We start from the raw sequence: 16,867 nt of genomic DNA, 5'->3' as shown, positions 1-16,867 counted from the left end.
ATTCAATATAGAGTAAATCTATTCTCTTATCTGTTAGCCATAATATAACACATGTAGCTGCTATTCAATATAGAGTAAATCTATTCTCTTATCTGTTAGCCATAGTATAACACATGTAGCTGCTATTCAATATAGAGTAAATCTATTCTCTTATCTGTTAGCCATAATATAACACATGTAGCTGCTATTCAATATAGAGTAAATCTATTCTCTTATCTGTTAGCCATAATATAACACATGTAGCTGCTATTCAATATAGAGTAAATCTATTCTCTTACCTGTTAGCCATAGTATAACACATGTAGCTGCTATTCAATATAGAGTAAATCTATTCTCTTACCTGTTAGCCATAGTATAACACATGTAGCTAATATTCATTATAGAGTAAATCTATTCTATTACCTGTTAGCCATAGTATAACACATGTAACTGCTATTCAATATAGAGTAAATCTATTCTCTTATCTGTTAGCCATAGTATAACACATGTAGCTGCTATTCAATATAGAGTAAATCTATTCTCTTATCTGTTAGCCATAGTATAACACATGTAGCTGCTATTCAATATAGAGTAAATCTATTCTCTTATCTGTTAGCCATAGTATAACACATGTAGCTGCTATTCAATATAGAGTAAATCTATTCTCTTACCTGTTAGCCATAGTGTAACACATGTAGCTAATATTCATTATAGAGTAAATCTATTCTATTACCTGTTAGCCATAGTATAACACATGTAACTGCTATTCAATATAGAGTAAATCTATTCTCTTACCTGTTAGCCATAGTGTAACACATGTAGCTAATATTCATTATAGAGTAAATCTATTCTATTACCTGTTAGCCATAGTATAACACATGTAGCTGCTATTCAATATAGAGTAAATCTATTCTCTTACCTGTTAGCCATAGTGTAACACATGTAGCTAATATTCACTATAGAGTAAATCTATTCTATTACCTGTTAGCCATGGTACAACACATGTAGCTGCTATTCAATATAGAGTAAATCTATTCTCTTACCTGTTAGCCATAGTATAACACATGTAGTGCTATTCAATATAGAGTAAATCTATTCTCTTACCTGTTAGCCATAGTATAACACATGTAGTGCTATTCAATATAGTGTAAATCTATTCTCTTACCTGTTAGCCATAGTATAACACATGTAGCTGCTATTCAATATAGAGTAAATCTATTCTCTTATCTGTTAGCCATAGCATAACACATGTAGCTGCTATTCAATATAGAGTAAATCTATTCTCTTACCTGTTAGCCATAATATAACACATGTAGCTGCTATTCAATATAGAGTAAATCTATTCTCTTATCTGTTAGCCGTAGTATAACACATGTAGCTGCTATTCAATATAGAGTAAATCTATTCTCTTACCTGTTAGCCATACATGTAGTATAACACATGTAGCTAATATTCATTATAGAGTAAATCTATTCTATTACCTGTTAGCCATAATATAACACATGTAGCTGCTATTCAATATAGAGTAAATCTATTCTCTTATCTGTTAGCCATAGTATAACAAATGTAGCTGCTATTCAATATAGAGTAAATCTATTCTCTTACCTGTTAGCCATAGTATAACACATGTAGCTAATATTCATTATAGAGTAAATCTAGACTATTACCTGTTAGCCATAATATAACACATGTAGCTGCTATTCAATATAGAGTAAATCTATTCTCTTATCTGTTAGCCATAATATAACACATGTAGCTGCTATTCAATATAGAGTAAATCTATTCTCTTATCTGTTAGCCATAGTATAACACATGTAGCTGCTATTCAATATAGAGTAAATCTATTCTCTTATCTGTTAGCCATAATATAACACATGTAGCTGCTATTCAATATAGAGTAAATCTATTCTCTTATCTGTTAGCCATAATATAACACATGTAGCTGCTATTCAATATAGAGTAAATCTATTCTCTTATCTGTTAGCCATAATATAACACATGTAGCTGCTATTCAATATAGAGTAAATCTATTCTCTTATCTGTTAGCCATAGTATAACACATGTAGCTGCTATTCAATATAGAGTAAATCTATTCTCTTATCTGTTAGCCATAATATAACACATGTAGCTGCTATTCAATATAGAGTAAATCTATTCTCTTATCTGTTAGCCATAATATAACACATGTAGCTGCTATTCAATATAGAGTAAATCTATTCTCTTATCTGTTAGCCATAGTATAACACATGTAGCTGCTATTCAATATAGAGTAAATCTATTCTCTTACCTGTTAGCCATAGTATAACACATGTAGCTAATATTCATTATAGAGTAAATCTATTCTATTACCTGTTAGCCATAGTATAACACATGTAACTGCTATTCAATATAGAGTAAATCTATTCTCTTATCTGTTAGCCATAGTATAACACATGTAGCTGCTATTCAATATAGAGTAAATCTATTCTCTTATCTGTTAGCCATAGTATAACACATGTAGCTGCTATTCAATATAGAGTAAATCTATTCTCTTATCTGTTAGCCATAGTATAACACATGTAGCTGCTATTCAATATAGAGTAAATCTATTCTCTTACCTGTTAGCCATAGTGTAACACATGTAGCTAATATTCATTATAGAGTAAATCTATTCTATTACCTGTTAGCCATAGTATAACACATGTAACTGCTATTCAATATAGAGTAAATCTATTCTCTTACCTGTTAGCCATAGTGTAACACATGTAGCTAATATTCATTATAGAGTAAATCTATTCTATTACCTGTTAGCCATAGTATAACACATGTAGCTGCTATTCAATATAGAGTAAATCTATTCTCTTACCTGTTAGCCATAGTGTAACACATGTAGCTAATATTCACTATAGAGTAAATCTATTCTATTACCTGTTAGCCATGGTACAACACATGTAGCTGCTATTCAATATAGAGTAAATCTATTCTCTTACCTGTTAGCCATAGTATAACACATGTAGTGCTATTCAATATAGAGTAAATCTATTCTCTTACCTGTTAGCCATAGTATAACACATGTAGTGCTATTCAATATAGTGTAAATCTATTCTCTTACCTGTTAGCCATGGTACAACACATGTAACTGCTATTCAATATAGAGTAAATCTATTCTCTTACCAGTTAGCCATAGTATAACACATGTAACTGCTATTCAATATAGAGTAAATCTATTCTCTTGCCAGTTAGCCATAGTATAACACATGTAACTGCTATTCAATATAGAGTAAATCTATTCTCTTACCTGTTAGCCATAGTATAACAAATGTAGCTGCTATTCAATATAGTGTAAATCTATTCTCTTACCTGTTAGCCATAGTACAACACATGTAGCTACTATTCAATATAGAGTGAATCTAATGTCTTACCTGTTAGCCATAGTATAACACATGTAGCTACTATTCAATATAGAGTAAATCTATTCTCTTACCTGTTAGCCATAGCATAACACATGTAGCTAATATTCATTATAGAGTAAATCTATTCTATTACCTGTTAGCCATAATATAACACATGTAGCTGCTATTCAATATAGAGTAAATCTATTCTCTTATCTGTTAGCCATAGTATAACAAATGTAGCTGCTATTCAATATAGAGTAAATCTATTCTCTTACCTGTTAGCCATAGTATAACACATGTAGCTAATATTCATTATAGAGTAAATCTAGACTATTACCTGTTAGCCATAATATAACACATGTAGCTGCTATTCAATATAGAGTAAATCTATTCTCTTATCTGTTAGCCATAATATAACACATGTAGCTGCTATTCAATATAGAGTAAATCTATTCTCTTATCTGTTAGCCATAGTATAACACATGTAGCTGCTATTCAATATAGAGTAAATCTATTCTCTTATCTGTTAGCCATAATATAACACATGTAGCTGCTATTCAATATAGAGTAAATCTATTCTCTTATCTGTTAGCCATAATATAACACATGTAGCTGCTATTCAATATAGAGTAAATCTATTCTCTTATCTGTTAGCCATAATATAACACATGTAGCTGCTATTCAATATAGAGTAAATCTATTCTCTTATCTGTTAGCCATAGTATAACACATGTAGCTGCTATTCAATATAGAGTAAATCTATTCTCTTATCTGTTAGCCATAATATAACACATGTAGCTGCTATTCAATATAGAGTAAATCTATTCTCTTATCTGTTAGCCATAATATAACACATGTAGCTGCTATTCAATATAGAGTAAATCTATTCTCTTATCTGTTAGCCATAGTATAACACATGTAGCTGCTATTCAATATAGAGTAAATCTATTCTCTTACCTGTTAGCCATAGTATAACACATGTAGCTAATATTCATTATAGAGTAAATCTATTCTATTACCTGTTAGCCATAGTATAACACATGTAACTGCTATTCAATATAGAGTAAATCTATTCTCTTATCTGTTAGCCATAGTATAACACATGTAGCTGCTATTCAATATAGAGTAAATCTATTCTCTTATCTGTTAGCCATAGTATAACACATGTAGCTGCTATTCAATATAGAGTAAATCTATTCTCTTATCTGTTAGCCATAGTATAACACATGTAGCTGCTATTCAATATAGAGTAAATCTATTCTCTTACCTGTTAGCCATAGTGTAACACATGTAGCTAATATTCATTATAGAGTAAATCTATTCTATTACCTGTTAGCCATAGTATAACACATGTAACTGCTATTCAATATAGAGTAAATCTATTCTCTTACCTGTTAGCCATAGTGTAACACATGTAGCTAATATTCATTATAGAGTAAATCTATTCTATTACCTGTTAGCCATAGTATAACACATGTAGCTGCTATTCAATATAGAGTAAATCTATTCTCTTACCTGTTAGCCATAGTGTAACACATGTAGCTAATATTCACTATAGAGTAAATCTATTCTATTACCTGTTAGCCATGGTACAACACATGTAGCTGCTATTCAATATAGAGTAAATCTATTCTCTTACCTGTTAGCCATAGTATAACACATGTAGTGCTATTCAATATAGAGTAAATCTATTCTCTTACCTGTTAGCCATAGTATAACACATGTAGTGCTATTCAATATAGTGTAAATCTATTCTCTTACCTGTTAGCCATGGTACAACACATGTAACTGCTATTCAATATAGAGTAAATCTATTCTCTTACCAGTTAGCCATAGTATAACACATGTAACTGCTATTCAATATAGAGTAAATCTATTCTCTTGCCAGTTAGCCATAGTATAACACATGTAACTGCTATTCAATATAGAGTAAATCTATTCTCTTACCTGTTAGCCATAGTATAACAAATGTAGCTGCTATTCAATATAGTGTAAATCTATTCTCTTACCTGTTAGCCATAGTACAACACATGTAGCTACTATTCAATATAGAGTGAATCTAATGTCTTACCTGTTAGCCATAGTATAACACATGTAGCTACTATTCAATATAGAGTAAATCTATTCTCTTACCTGTTAGCCATAGCATAACACATGTAGCTACTATTCAATATAGAGTAAATCTATTCTCTTACCTGTTAGCCATAGCATAACACATGTAGCTACTATTCAATATAGAGTAAATCTATTCTCTTACCTGTTAGCCATAGCATAACACATGTAGCTACTATTCAATATAGAGTAAATCTATTCTCTTATCTGTTAGCCATAATATAACACATGTAACTGCTATTCAATATAGAGTAAATCTATTCTCTTACCTGTTAGCCATGGTACAACACATGTAGCTACTATTCAATATAGAGTAAATCTATTCTCTTACCTGTTAGCCATAGCATAACACATGTAGCTACTATTCAATATAGAGTAAATCTATTCTCTTACCTGTTAGCCATAGTATAACACATGTAGCTGCTATTCAATATAGAGTAAATCTATTCTCTTACCTGTTAGCCATAGTATAACACATGTAACTGCTATTCATTATAGAGTAAATCTATTCTCTTACCTGTTAGCCATAGCATAACACATGTAGCTGCTATTCAATATAGAGTAAATCTATTCTCTTACCTGTTAGCCATAGCATAACACATGTAGATACTATTCAATATAGAGTAAATCTATTCTCTTACCTGTTAGCCATAGCATAACACATGTAGCTACTATTCAATATAGAGTAAATCTATTCTCTTATATGTTAGCCATAGTATAACACATGTAACTGCTATTCAATATAGTGTAAATCTATTCTCTTACCTGTTAGCCATGGTACAACACATGTAGCTGCTATTCAATATAGAGTAAATCTATTCTCTTACCTGTTAGCCATAGTATAACACATGTAGTGCTATTCAATATAGAGTAAATCTATTCTCTTATATGTTAGCCATAGTATAACACATGTAGCTGCTATTCAATATAGAGTAAATCTATTCTCTTATCTGTTAGCCATAGTATAACACATGTAGCTGCTATTCAATATAGAGTAAATCTATTCTATTACCTGTTAGCCATAGTATAACACATGTAGTGCTATTCAATATAGAGTAAATCTATTCTCTTATATGTTAGCCATAGTATAACACATGTAGCTGCTATTCAATATAGAGTAAATCTATTCTCTTATCTGTTAGCCATAGTATAACACATGTAGCTGCTATTCAATATAGAGTAAATCTATTCTCTTATCTGTTAGCCATAGTATAACACATGTAGCTGCTATTCAATATAGAGTAAATCTATTCTCTTACCTGTTAGCCATAGTATAACACATGTAGCTATTATTCATTATAGAGTAAATCTATTCTATTACCTGTTAGCCATAATATAACACATGTAGCTGCTATTCAATATAGAGTAAATCTATTCTCTTATCTGTTAGCAATAATATAACACATGTAGCTGCTATTCAATATAGAGTAAATCTATTCTCTTATCTGTTAGCCATAGTATAACACATGTAGCTGCTATTCAATATAGAGTAAATCTATTCTCTTACCTGTTAGCCATAGTATAACACATGTAGTGCTATTCAATATAGAGTAAATCTATTCTCTTATATGTTAGCCATAGTATAACACATGTAGCTGCTATTCAATATAGAGTAAATCTATTCTCTTATCTGTTAGCCATAGTATAACACATGTAGCTGCTATTCAATATAGAGTATATCTATTCTATTACCTGTTAGCCATAGTATAACACATGTAGTGCTATTCAATATAGAGTAAATCTATTCTCTTATATGTTAGCCATAGTATAACACATGTAGCTGCTATTCAATATAGAGTAAATCTATTCTCTTATCTGTTAGCCATAGTATAACACATGTAGCTGCTGTTCAATATAGAGTAAATCTATTCTCTTATCTGTTAGCCATAGTATAACACATGTAGCTGCTATTCAATATAGAGTAAATCTATTCTCTTACCTGTTAGCCATAGTATAACACATGTAGCTATTATTCATTATAGAGTAAATCTATTCTATTACCTGTTAGCCATAATATAACACATGTAGCTGCTATTCAATATAGAGTAAATCTATTCTCTTATCTGTTAGCAATAATATAACACATGTAGCTGCTATTCAATATAGAGTAAATCTATTCTCTTATCTGTTAGCCATAGTATAACACATGTAGCTGCTATTCAATATAGAGTAAATCTATTCTCTTACCTGTTAGCCATAGTATAACACATGTAGCTAATATTCATTATAGAGTAAATCTATTCTATTACCTGTTAGCCATAGTATAACACATGTAACTGCTATTCAATATAGAGTAAATCTATTCTCTTATCTGTTAGCCATAGTATAACACATGTAGCTGCTATTCAATATAGAGTAAATCTATTCTCTTATCTGTTAGCCATAGTATAACACATGTAGCTGCTATTCAATATAGAGTAAATCTATTCTCTTATCTGTTAGCCATAGTATAACACATGTAGCTGCTATTCAATATAGAGTAAATCTATTCTCTTACCTGTTAGCCATAGTATAACACATGTAACTGCTATTCATTATAGAGTAAATCTATTCTCTTACCTGTTAGCCATAGCATAACACATGTAGCTGCTATTCAATATAGAGTAAATCTATTCTCTTACCTGTTAGCCATAGCATAACACATGTAGCTACTATTCAATATAGAGTAAATCTATTCTCTTACCTGTTAGCCATAGCATAACACATGTAGCTACTATTCAATATAGAGTAAATCTATTCTCTTACCTGTTAGCCATGGTACAACACATGTAGCTGCTATTCAATATAGAGTAAATCTATTCTCTTACCTGTTAGCCATAGTATAACACATGTAGTGCTATTCAATATAGAGTAAATCTATTCTCTTATATGTTAGCCATAGTATAACACATGTAGCTGCTATTCAATATAGAGTAAATCTATTCTCTTATCTGTTAGCCATAGTATAACACATGTAGCTGCTATTCAATATAGAGTAAATCTATTCTATTACCTGTTAGCCATAGTATAACACATGTAGTGCTATTCAATATAGAGTAAATCTATTCTCTTATATGTTAGCCATAGTATAACACATGTAGCTGCTATTCAATATAGAGTAAATCTATTCTCTTATCTGTTAGCCATAGTATAACACATGTAGCTGCTATTCAATATAGAGTAAATCTATTCTCTTATCTGTTAGCCATAGTATAACACATGTAGCTGCTATTCATTATAGAGTAAATCTATTCTATTACCTGTTAGCCATAGTATAACACATGTAGTGCTATTCAATATAGAGTAAATCTATTCTCTTATATGTTAGCCATAGTATAACACATGTAGCTGCTATTCAATATAGAGTAAATCTATTCTCTTATCTGTTAGCCATAGTGTAACACATGTAGCTACTATTCAATATAGAGTAAATCTATTCTCTTATCTGTTAGCCATAGCATAACACATGTAGCTGCTATTCATTATAGAGTAAATCTATTCTCTTACCTGTTAGCCATAGTATAACACATGTAGCTGCTATTCAATATAGAGTAAATCTATTCTCTTATCTGTTAGCCATAGTGTAACACATGTAGCTGCTATTCAATATAGAGTAAATCTATTCTCTTACCTGTTAGCCATAGCATAACACATGTAGCTACTATTCAATATAGAGTAAATCTATTCTCTTACCTGTTAGCCATAGCATAACACATGTAGCTACTATTCAATATAGAGTAAATCTATTCTCTTACCTGTTAGCCATGGTACAACACATGTAGCTGCTATTCAATATAGAGTAAATCTATTCTCTTACCTGTTAGCCATAGTATAACACATGTAGTGCTATTCAATATAGAGTAAATCTATTCTCTTATATGTTAGCCATAGTATAACACATGTAGCTGCTATTCAATATAGAGTAAATCTATTCTCTTATCTGTTAGCCACAGTATAACACATGTAGCTGCTATTCAATATAGAGTAAATCTATTCTATTACCTGTTAGCCATAGTATAACACATGTAGTGCTATTCAATATAGAGTAAATCTATTCTCTTATATGTTAGCCATAGTATAACACATGTAGCTGCTATTCAATATAGAGTAAATCTATTCTCTTATCTGTTAGCCATAGTATAACACATGTAGCTGCTATTCAATATAGAGTAAATCTATTCTCTTATCTGTTAGCCATAGTATAACACATGTAGCTGCTATTCATTATAGAGTAAATCTATTCTATTACCTGTTAGCCATAGTATAACACATGTAGTGCTATTCAATATAGAGTAAATCTATTCTCTTATATGTTAGCCATAGTATAACACATGTAGCTGCTATTCAATATAGAGTAAATCTATTCTCTTATCTGTTAGCCATAGTGTAACACATGTAGCTACTATTCAATATAGAGTAAATCTATTCTCTTATCTGTTAGCCATAGCATAACACATGTAGCTGCTATTCATTATAGAGTAAATCTATTCTCTTACCTGTTAGCCATAGTATAACACATGTAGCTGCTATTCAATATAGAGTAAATCTATTCTCTTATCTGTTAGCCATAGTGTAACACATGTAGCTACTATTCAATATAGAGTAAATCTATTCTCTTATCTGTTAGCCATAGCATAACACATGTAGCTGCTATTCATTATAGAGTAAATCTATTCTCTTACCTGTTAGCCATAGTGTAACACATGTAGCTGCTATTCAATATAGAGTAAATCTATTCTCTTACCTGTTAGCCAAAGTGTAACACATGTAGCTGCATCAATGAAGAAAACAAATCTTGCAACTGAGTTAAACCTGATTCCTGGTAGTGTGTAATATGTTCTCCCCATTCTGTCTAAGGGTTCTTGTTAACTCTTCACCTCTGAAAACAAGATTTAATTTAAATTACATATTTTGATATTTATGGAATATTTACAGAAGATGAAGAATTGAAATCTACCAAATTGAAAGAATTGAAATCTACCAAATTGAAAGAATTGAAATCTACCAAATTGAAAGAATTGAAATCTACTGTATATTGTTATATCACATGGTTTGTTCAAGAAACAGTTCATGTAATTGTGACCTCATCATGAAGTTTTCTTGTATCTGAAACAACACAAGTTTTCCAATCTTAAAAAATTAATAATAAACAAGAAATATATTTTCAGGTCTGTCAAAATCCATGTGTTGACACCTCTCATTCTATGACTTTTGTTCTCAGAGGTAAAATAGGAAAGCCAGGATATCACAGGTAAAATAGGAAAGCCAGGATATCACAGGTAAAATAGGAAAACCAGGATATCACAGGTAAAATAGGAATCCCAAGATATCACAGGTAAAAGTGGAAAGCCAGGATATCACAGGTAAAATAGGAAAACCAGGATATCACAGGTAAAATAGGAATCCCAAGATATCACAGGTAAAAGTGGAAAGCCAGGATATCACAGGTAAAATAGGAAAACCAGGATATCACAGGTAAAAGTGGAAAGCCAGGATATCACAGGTAAAAGTGGAATCCCAGGGTATCACAGGTAAAACAGGAAACCCAGGATATCACAGGTAAAAGTGGAAAGCCAAGATATCACAGGTAAAAGTGGAATCCCAGGATATCACAGGTAAAAGTGGAATCCCAGGGTATCACAGGTAAAACAGGAAACCCAGGATATCACAGGTAAAAGTGGAATCCCAGGATATCACAGGTAAAAGTGGAAAGCCAGGATATCACAGGTAAAAGTGGAATCCCAGGGTATCACAGGTAAAACAGGAAACCCAGGATATCACAGGTAAAAGTGGAAAGCCAAGATATCACAGGTAAAAGTGGAATCCCAGGATATCACAGGTAAAAAAATGTTTGTAATCATTGCTATTTCATTCCAAATATTTTGTATGGTAGACTATGGTTCGCGATCTATGTGGTGCAGTGGTGTAGTGTACGTGTAACCCTAACAAATATGTCATCATGCACTATATCATCAAATGCTGAGTCATCATGAAGCATTACCTCATTACGTCGTCTATTGCTCTTGTGCCAATGATTTTGTTTGGAGCTCATTGTGTTCGCTCACTGAGTTTGACCTCAGACCACGTCAATTATCAACAATGCTCAAAAACGAAACCCAGAAATATCTTGCTAACTGGGGATGCATGTGTAGTAACAGGTTTGGAAATTCTAAATTACATCATATATGTATACATACTATTTTATACACAACGTACATGTGACGTCCCACATCGCGTCCCATACAGTGACAGTGGTCGCACCATACAAAGGGTCTTAGACAGAGTTCATGAGCTCTACGCACGACCCCCTACGCACAGCGACGATGTATTTTACGTACCAGTATAACTGACCTGTTTCGTATACTACAACTCCTCAGGTAACTGAAGAAGCTTGTGTAAAAATGCCAACAACAAATGCCACCCGGCCGGTATGAACCGAGCGGTGTGCAGTTTAAGGTGAATACCGCGCCGTCCTGAAAATGTACGAAACTAGTAAAAACGGAGAAAGCTTACCAAACAATCTGAACTGTAGTGCATATATGTCACTCTTTGAACAGTAAACTTATAGTGTTCGACTAATAGACCACCGGGAGCATTAGGACGTTGACCTGATCCAGCTAGTGCTTGACAGCCTTCTCACAATTGACACCGGAAGTGAATACTCGTACTTCGGTTCTTGCGCCCTCTCTAGGTCTGTTGAATACATTCACTCGAAGATCATAATTTGGGGAGACACTAACATCATCATCATCATTATATAAAAAAATAATGAAATATAAGTAATGCGTTATTTGACGACAATGTATTGAAGCTCATAAGTGGAGAATGACATCTAAACAGAATGTGTCCACCTTTTAATTTAAAACGCAATTGTCAAGTACTTGAGTTGCAGTCTTAGATTGCAGGCGACTCTTTCGAAAGGGGACAAATCCCGGGGACAAATGTCTTAATAATAATAGATACATGTAAATTGTTGATGGGCCAAACGAGACATCTCGAGTAATAACAATAGAATGGAAAAGAAAGAAATGAATGACATTTGTTGTCTTTAATATTCATCATGTGTATTCGGTAATTATGATAATTATTATTGGTGTGTTATATGGAATACATTTCGTTATGAATTATTCTTGGTATATTCCTGAATTCTCTTGTCAAAATTATTTGTTTTCAGGCCCTTTTCAAATAAAAAAACCCAAAACATTCCACAATGTCTTTATCGCAGTGTTAATGTATTATTAAACGTAGCATGCACATATTTTGCTACACGTAGTATGAAATACATGTATTTTACGTACCGGTAAAATTGGACCCACATGCTTGAATATTGATACACATTGTGCGGGATCCAAATGTATATACATGTACATTTGTATGTTGATACACGTAGTATGAGACCCACGTGCATTAATATTGTTTAACATAGTATGAGACACACATGCATATGTTTGACTACACTTAGTAAGGACCCACATGTGTTTATGTTGTTATAAGTAGTATATGATGCGTGCTTTATGTTCCAACACGTAGTATGGACCCCATATACAAATGTGTTGATTGTCGTTGTATGGAACCTACATGCATTAAGCCGAAAGACCGACGTAGAAACATCGTTGACTTCTGTGCGAATGTTGTGTGATGTTCAGGATTTCGTTTTTCTCGCAAAAAGAATGAAAAATCTATAGTTTGTTGTAGGGCTGGCAGTGGGAAATTGCAACCTATCTCTCAAAGATTCATACCAAGAAATCAACATTTTCAACTTTGCTGCTGGAATGTACAGTCAATTCGAAATAAAGCTGACTATAATGTTGAACATCGATGCACTAGCAATTACTGGGTCATGGCTAAAACCTACTGGTGATGAACCCGTCATCAATGAAGTCACATCAACAGGATAAAAATTATTCATATAGTCATTTTCCACGTGTGAAATCTAAAGGAGGTGGTATTGCCTTCATATGTAAATCACAAATTAATGTCATCACCTGGAAACCGCTACGTAATTTCACTACCTTTGAGGCTGTTGAAATCACACTTTGTCATCATGATATTACCTTTAAAATTATCATTATCTATAGACCTCCTCGAAATTCAAAGAATAGATTCACCGTTTCCAATTTCTTAGATGAATTTGGGTCTCTCCTGGAAGCATCCTCTGTATATTTTAGCAGTCTGATTATTACTGGGGATTTCAATTTCCATTGGACAACCTCATCATCCTCCATTGATCTTCATAGATTTAAGGAATTAACCAACTCTTGCAACCTCATTCAGTGGGTCAGTGCACCTACTCACAACCGCTACCACATTCTAGATCTGGTTTTCACTAATATAGACACCATCATTCGCTAAGTTGTCATTGATAACATCTATGTCTCTGACCATTTTCCTATTGGCATAGAACTGGTATTACCCAAGCCTCCACTTGTACAAAAAGAAATAACTTATCGTCGCATTCAAGCTATTGTCACAGAAGAATTTGCCAAAGAAATTGAATCAGTATTACAGAAGGAACCCTCAACAGATGTAAACAAAGCAATTTCACATTGTAACTCTTGCCTTAGAAGATCTCTAAACAAACACGCAAACGAGACAATGAGTCAGCAATTGAATTGTTAGTACCCTGAATATGTAGAAGTTGCCATTAGCTGTAACAAAGAAAATGGCAAGCAAGAGCGACATGATGACATCGCGTAGAACCTTTTTATTCCAAATATTGACGACTGTTTCATTGTCACAGTGAGACATGATTTGTTGGCCCATTCAATGGGTGGCCTCAATCAAACATGAAATTAGTATAGGAAAAAGTTTCTTTCATTCAATTGAAAAGGGAGAGTTGATAGAACATTTGTCTGGTAACCAGGGCGAACCAATGTTGTAGAAGGCCCTGCAGGTGATGACAGATGAAGCATGTGTGTAGAGATTCATATTTGGGATCAGAGACTATGAAGTTGCGAGAATGTAGGCAGAGCCATTCCAGGTTGGAAGAAAAACCACCAACATTGCAGATCTAGGTAAAAGTCGTCGGAAAAGATTATGGTATAGTTGAGTGATGAAGCAGTGGTGACGAGGTCTATCGTGCATCATAGAAATAACTGTCCTGCAGAGACGCATTTACATGTGAAGCTTAGTGTTCTAATTAGTGACAGGAGTTCACGTTTGGAGCAGTAATACCTGTTAGCCAGAAGTGGATAGAAGTTAAGATGCTTTCCAGTTTGTCGGCTAATACGTGGATGGCCATATCAATTATGCTCAATTCAACACCAAGAAAGGTAATAACAGATGATGGACTTTGACTTTGTTTGCATTAATGGAAATCCATGGTGAGAAGCAGGTGTTTAGAACTATGTCTATGCTTCATTGATAGAATTGATGATTAGGTGGGCTGACAGCTAGAAAGTCGTCAAGATAGTGTATGATGTCAATTGTTTTCGCTTGATGTCTGACTATCCATGACAGTGCTAAGGCGAGCCAATAAATAGGAAAAGTGCAGAGCGCAGGCCAAATGGCGGGATGTAGTCAAAGTAGTAATGATCGTCTCATTTAAATCCGTACAGACATGAACGCATGTTGAATTATAAGTCGGTGACTACCTGCCTTCTTTGGGCTGATTCCAAGAGAGTTTGTGACGAAGTTTGGTAGGGATGGCCTGGTGAATGGACCAATGGTGTCCCCTAGTTTAACCTCCTTCATTACAGCTTGTGAGACAATGTCTTTGTGGTTGAGTGTGATGTGTTGACATAGGAATACACCAAACATCAAAGAAACCAGAGGGCTTTCAAGTTCAACGTCTTGTTTATTCCGCTATTTTTCAGTTACACCAATGGCACTTCTCTTTACATATCAATACACTCGGGTGATCAGGTGACATATAACACCACAAAAGTATGTATTTTGATGCATGCAATAAAGTAGTCTCCAAAACGTCACATTAAGTGAAGACTTGGCATTCAGAGTCCACACTGTTTGAAATGTCTAAGAGTATGTGACACGAAAAAAGTTTTAAGTTGTGTTGAATGGTTGTTGCTGGTGGGTGTGGGCACCATGGTCGGGTGCGTGACAAATGGAGCATGTATGTTGGTGTCCATTTGGTGCATGAATTTCTGCAGAACCCTCTATTGAAGTCACGACACATTTGTCTGATAGGGTGGCTGGCTTGTTGTTGTTGGTTGCCCCAGTAGTATGGGTTAGATGATCTGTGTTGAGAGTATTCTGATTTGACATGTCCTTTATAGTTGCACCCGACACAGATTGGAACGATCAGGTGTGGTCCAGGAACACTGGTGGATCTAGATATTCGGTAAGAGGGTGCATTGGTAGATGAACTTTAGTGCTTACCTTGCGTCCAATAAAAATTGCCTATCACAAGTTAACCAAGCTTATGGCTTGTAGGTCGCTACTCGTGGGACAGGAAAGCTAGCATATTTATTATAGTTTAAGGAATGGCGTCTTCCGGGAAATAGAATAAGTGATAGGGCATATGCTAGGTAGCATTCAATCCATGATTCAAATATGTCGATTTTGCTTATTAGGTCGTAAAACAGGTGAGTGATGGGTCAAAGGAGATGTAGCTTAGATTTGTGGTTACAGAGTTTGGCAAAGTGACGTTGGGGTAAAAGTCAGAAAGATCAGTGTATTTACCTCGGGTGCTGACTGCATTTAATGTGGCTTGGTTGAGTGTCAAAGGCGAGGCTGAGTGTGTTGTACGGTGATGGCTGCCATTGCGTTGGATTTCTGAACATCCCAATCATAGAATCATCATCGAAAGAATAGAACCCAAAGGATTGTTGGGCAAACCATGACATATTTGATAACAACTACCTGTCCATTTTATGCAAATTACGATCGCCGGCACATCAACCCTAGGGTTTATGCTATCACTAAGACAACCAGGGCTGAACTGATAATCTGTGCATTCTGGAAAAGTCAAGAACGGTTTACCGCCTTTGGACCTCAGCACTAATTCAATTTGCACAGCTTCACGATTGATCCAAAAATGTGACATTTATGGAGCAAAATACATGAAATTGACAAGAAAGAAGTGGAATAGAGCGTCGCCTTACAGACTGGTTTAATATTACAGTACGCACAGTTTAATATTTTTCATGTCAGCTGCGTCGATAGTTGGGACAATGGGGCAGGCAATGGCTAAGCTAAGTGTTGCAGTTGGGTTTTTTCGAATTAAAACAAATAAAAAAGACAATGTGGAGTTGACAATTAAGTGTAAAATCTGTAAATCACTGTTACTTGTTATTTGTTACATGGCTTATCACCACATCAAGTTATTGAGCCAAAAAGTAGGCTTGAATCTGTTGTTATGAACAGGAGCTTCCTGTTCGGGGATCGGGGAACTTCGTCTCGCTTTGCTGATAACACCAGGCTCGACACAAAGGAATACATATTACAGATAGTGCAGCTTTATT

At 33.9% G+C, this 16,867-nt stretch overlaps 1 protein-coding gene across 1 annotated transcript in view; it reads right to left on the bottom strand.

Moving 5' to 3' along the window:
* LOC100373537 (uncharacterized) overlaps positions 1-12,093 on the bottom strand; it is a 30,531-nt gene extending 18,438 nt beyond the window's left edge. Inside the window, exons 1-2 of the mRNA XM_085491304.1 lie at positions 11,958-12,093; positions 10,189-10,323 (exon numbers count right to left, since the gene is read on the bottom strand). Coding sequence (XP_085347430.1) covers positions 10,189-10,291 — 103 coding nt within the window. The 5' untranslated portion in view covers positions 10,292-10,323; positions 11,958-12,093. The remainder of the gene's footprint in view (positions 1-10,188; positions 10,324-11,957) is intronic.
* Between the last annotated feature and the right edge of the window lie 4,774 nt (positions 12,094-16,867).

This window comes from Saccoglossus kowalevskii, chromosome 16, assembly GCF_978046115.1.
Source record: "Saccoglossus kowalevskii chromosome 16, keSacKowa6.1, whole genome shotgun sequence".
Taxonomy (NCBI): domain Eukaryota; kingdom Metazoa; phylum Hemichordata; class Enteropneusta; family Harrimaniidae; genus Saccoglossus; species Saccoglossus kowalevskii.
The sequence above is the reverse complement of the archived record's forward strand: the minus strand, read 5'-3'. Positions and strand labels throughout refer to the sequence as shown.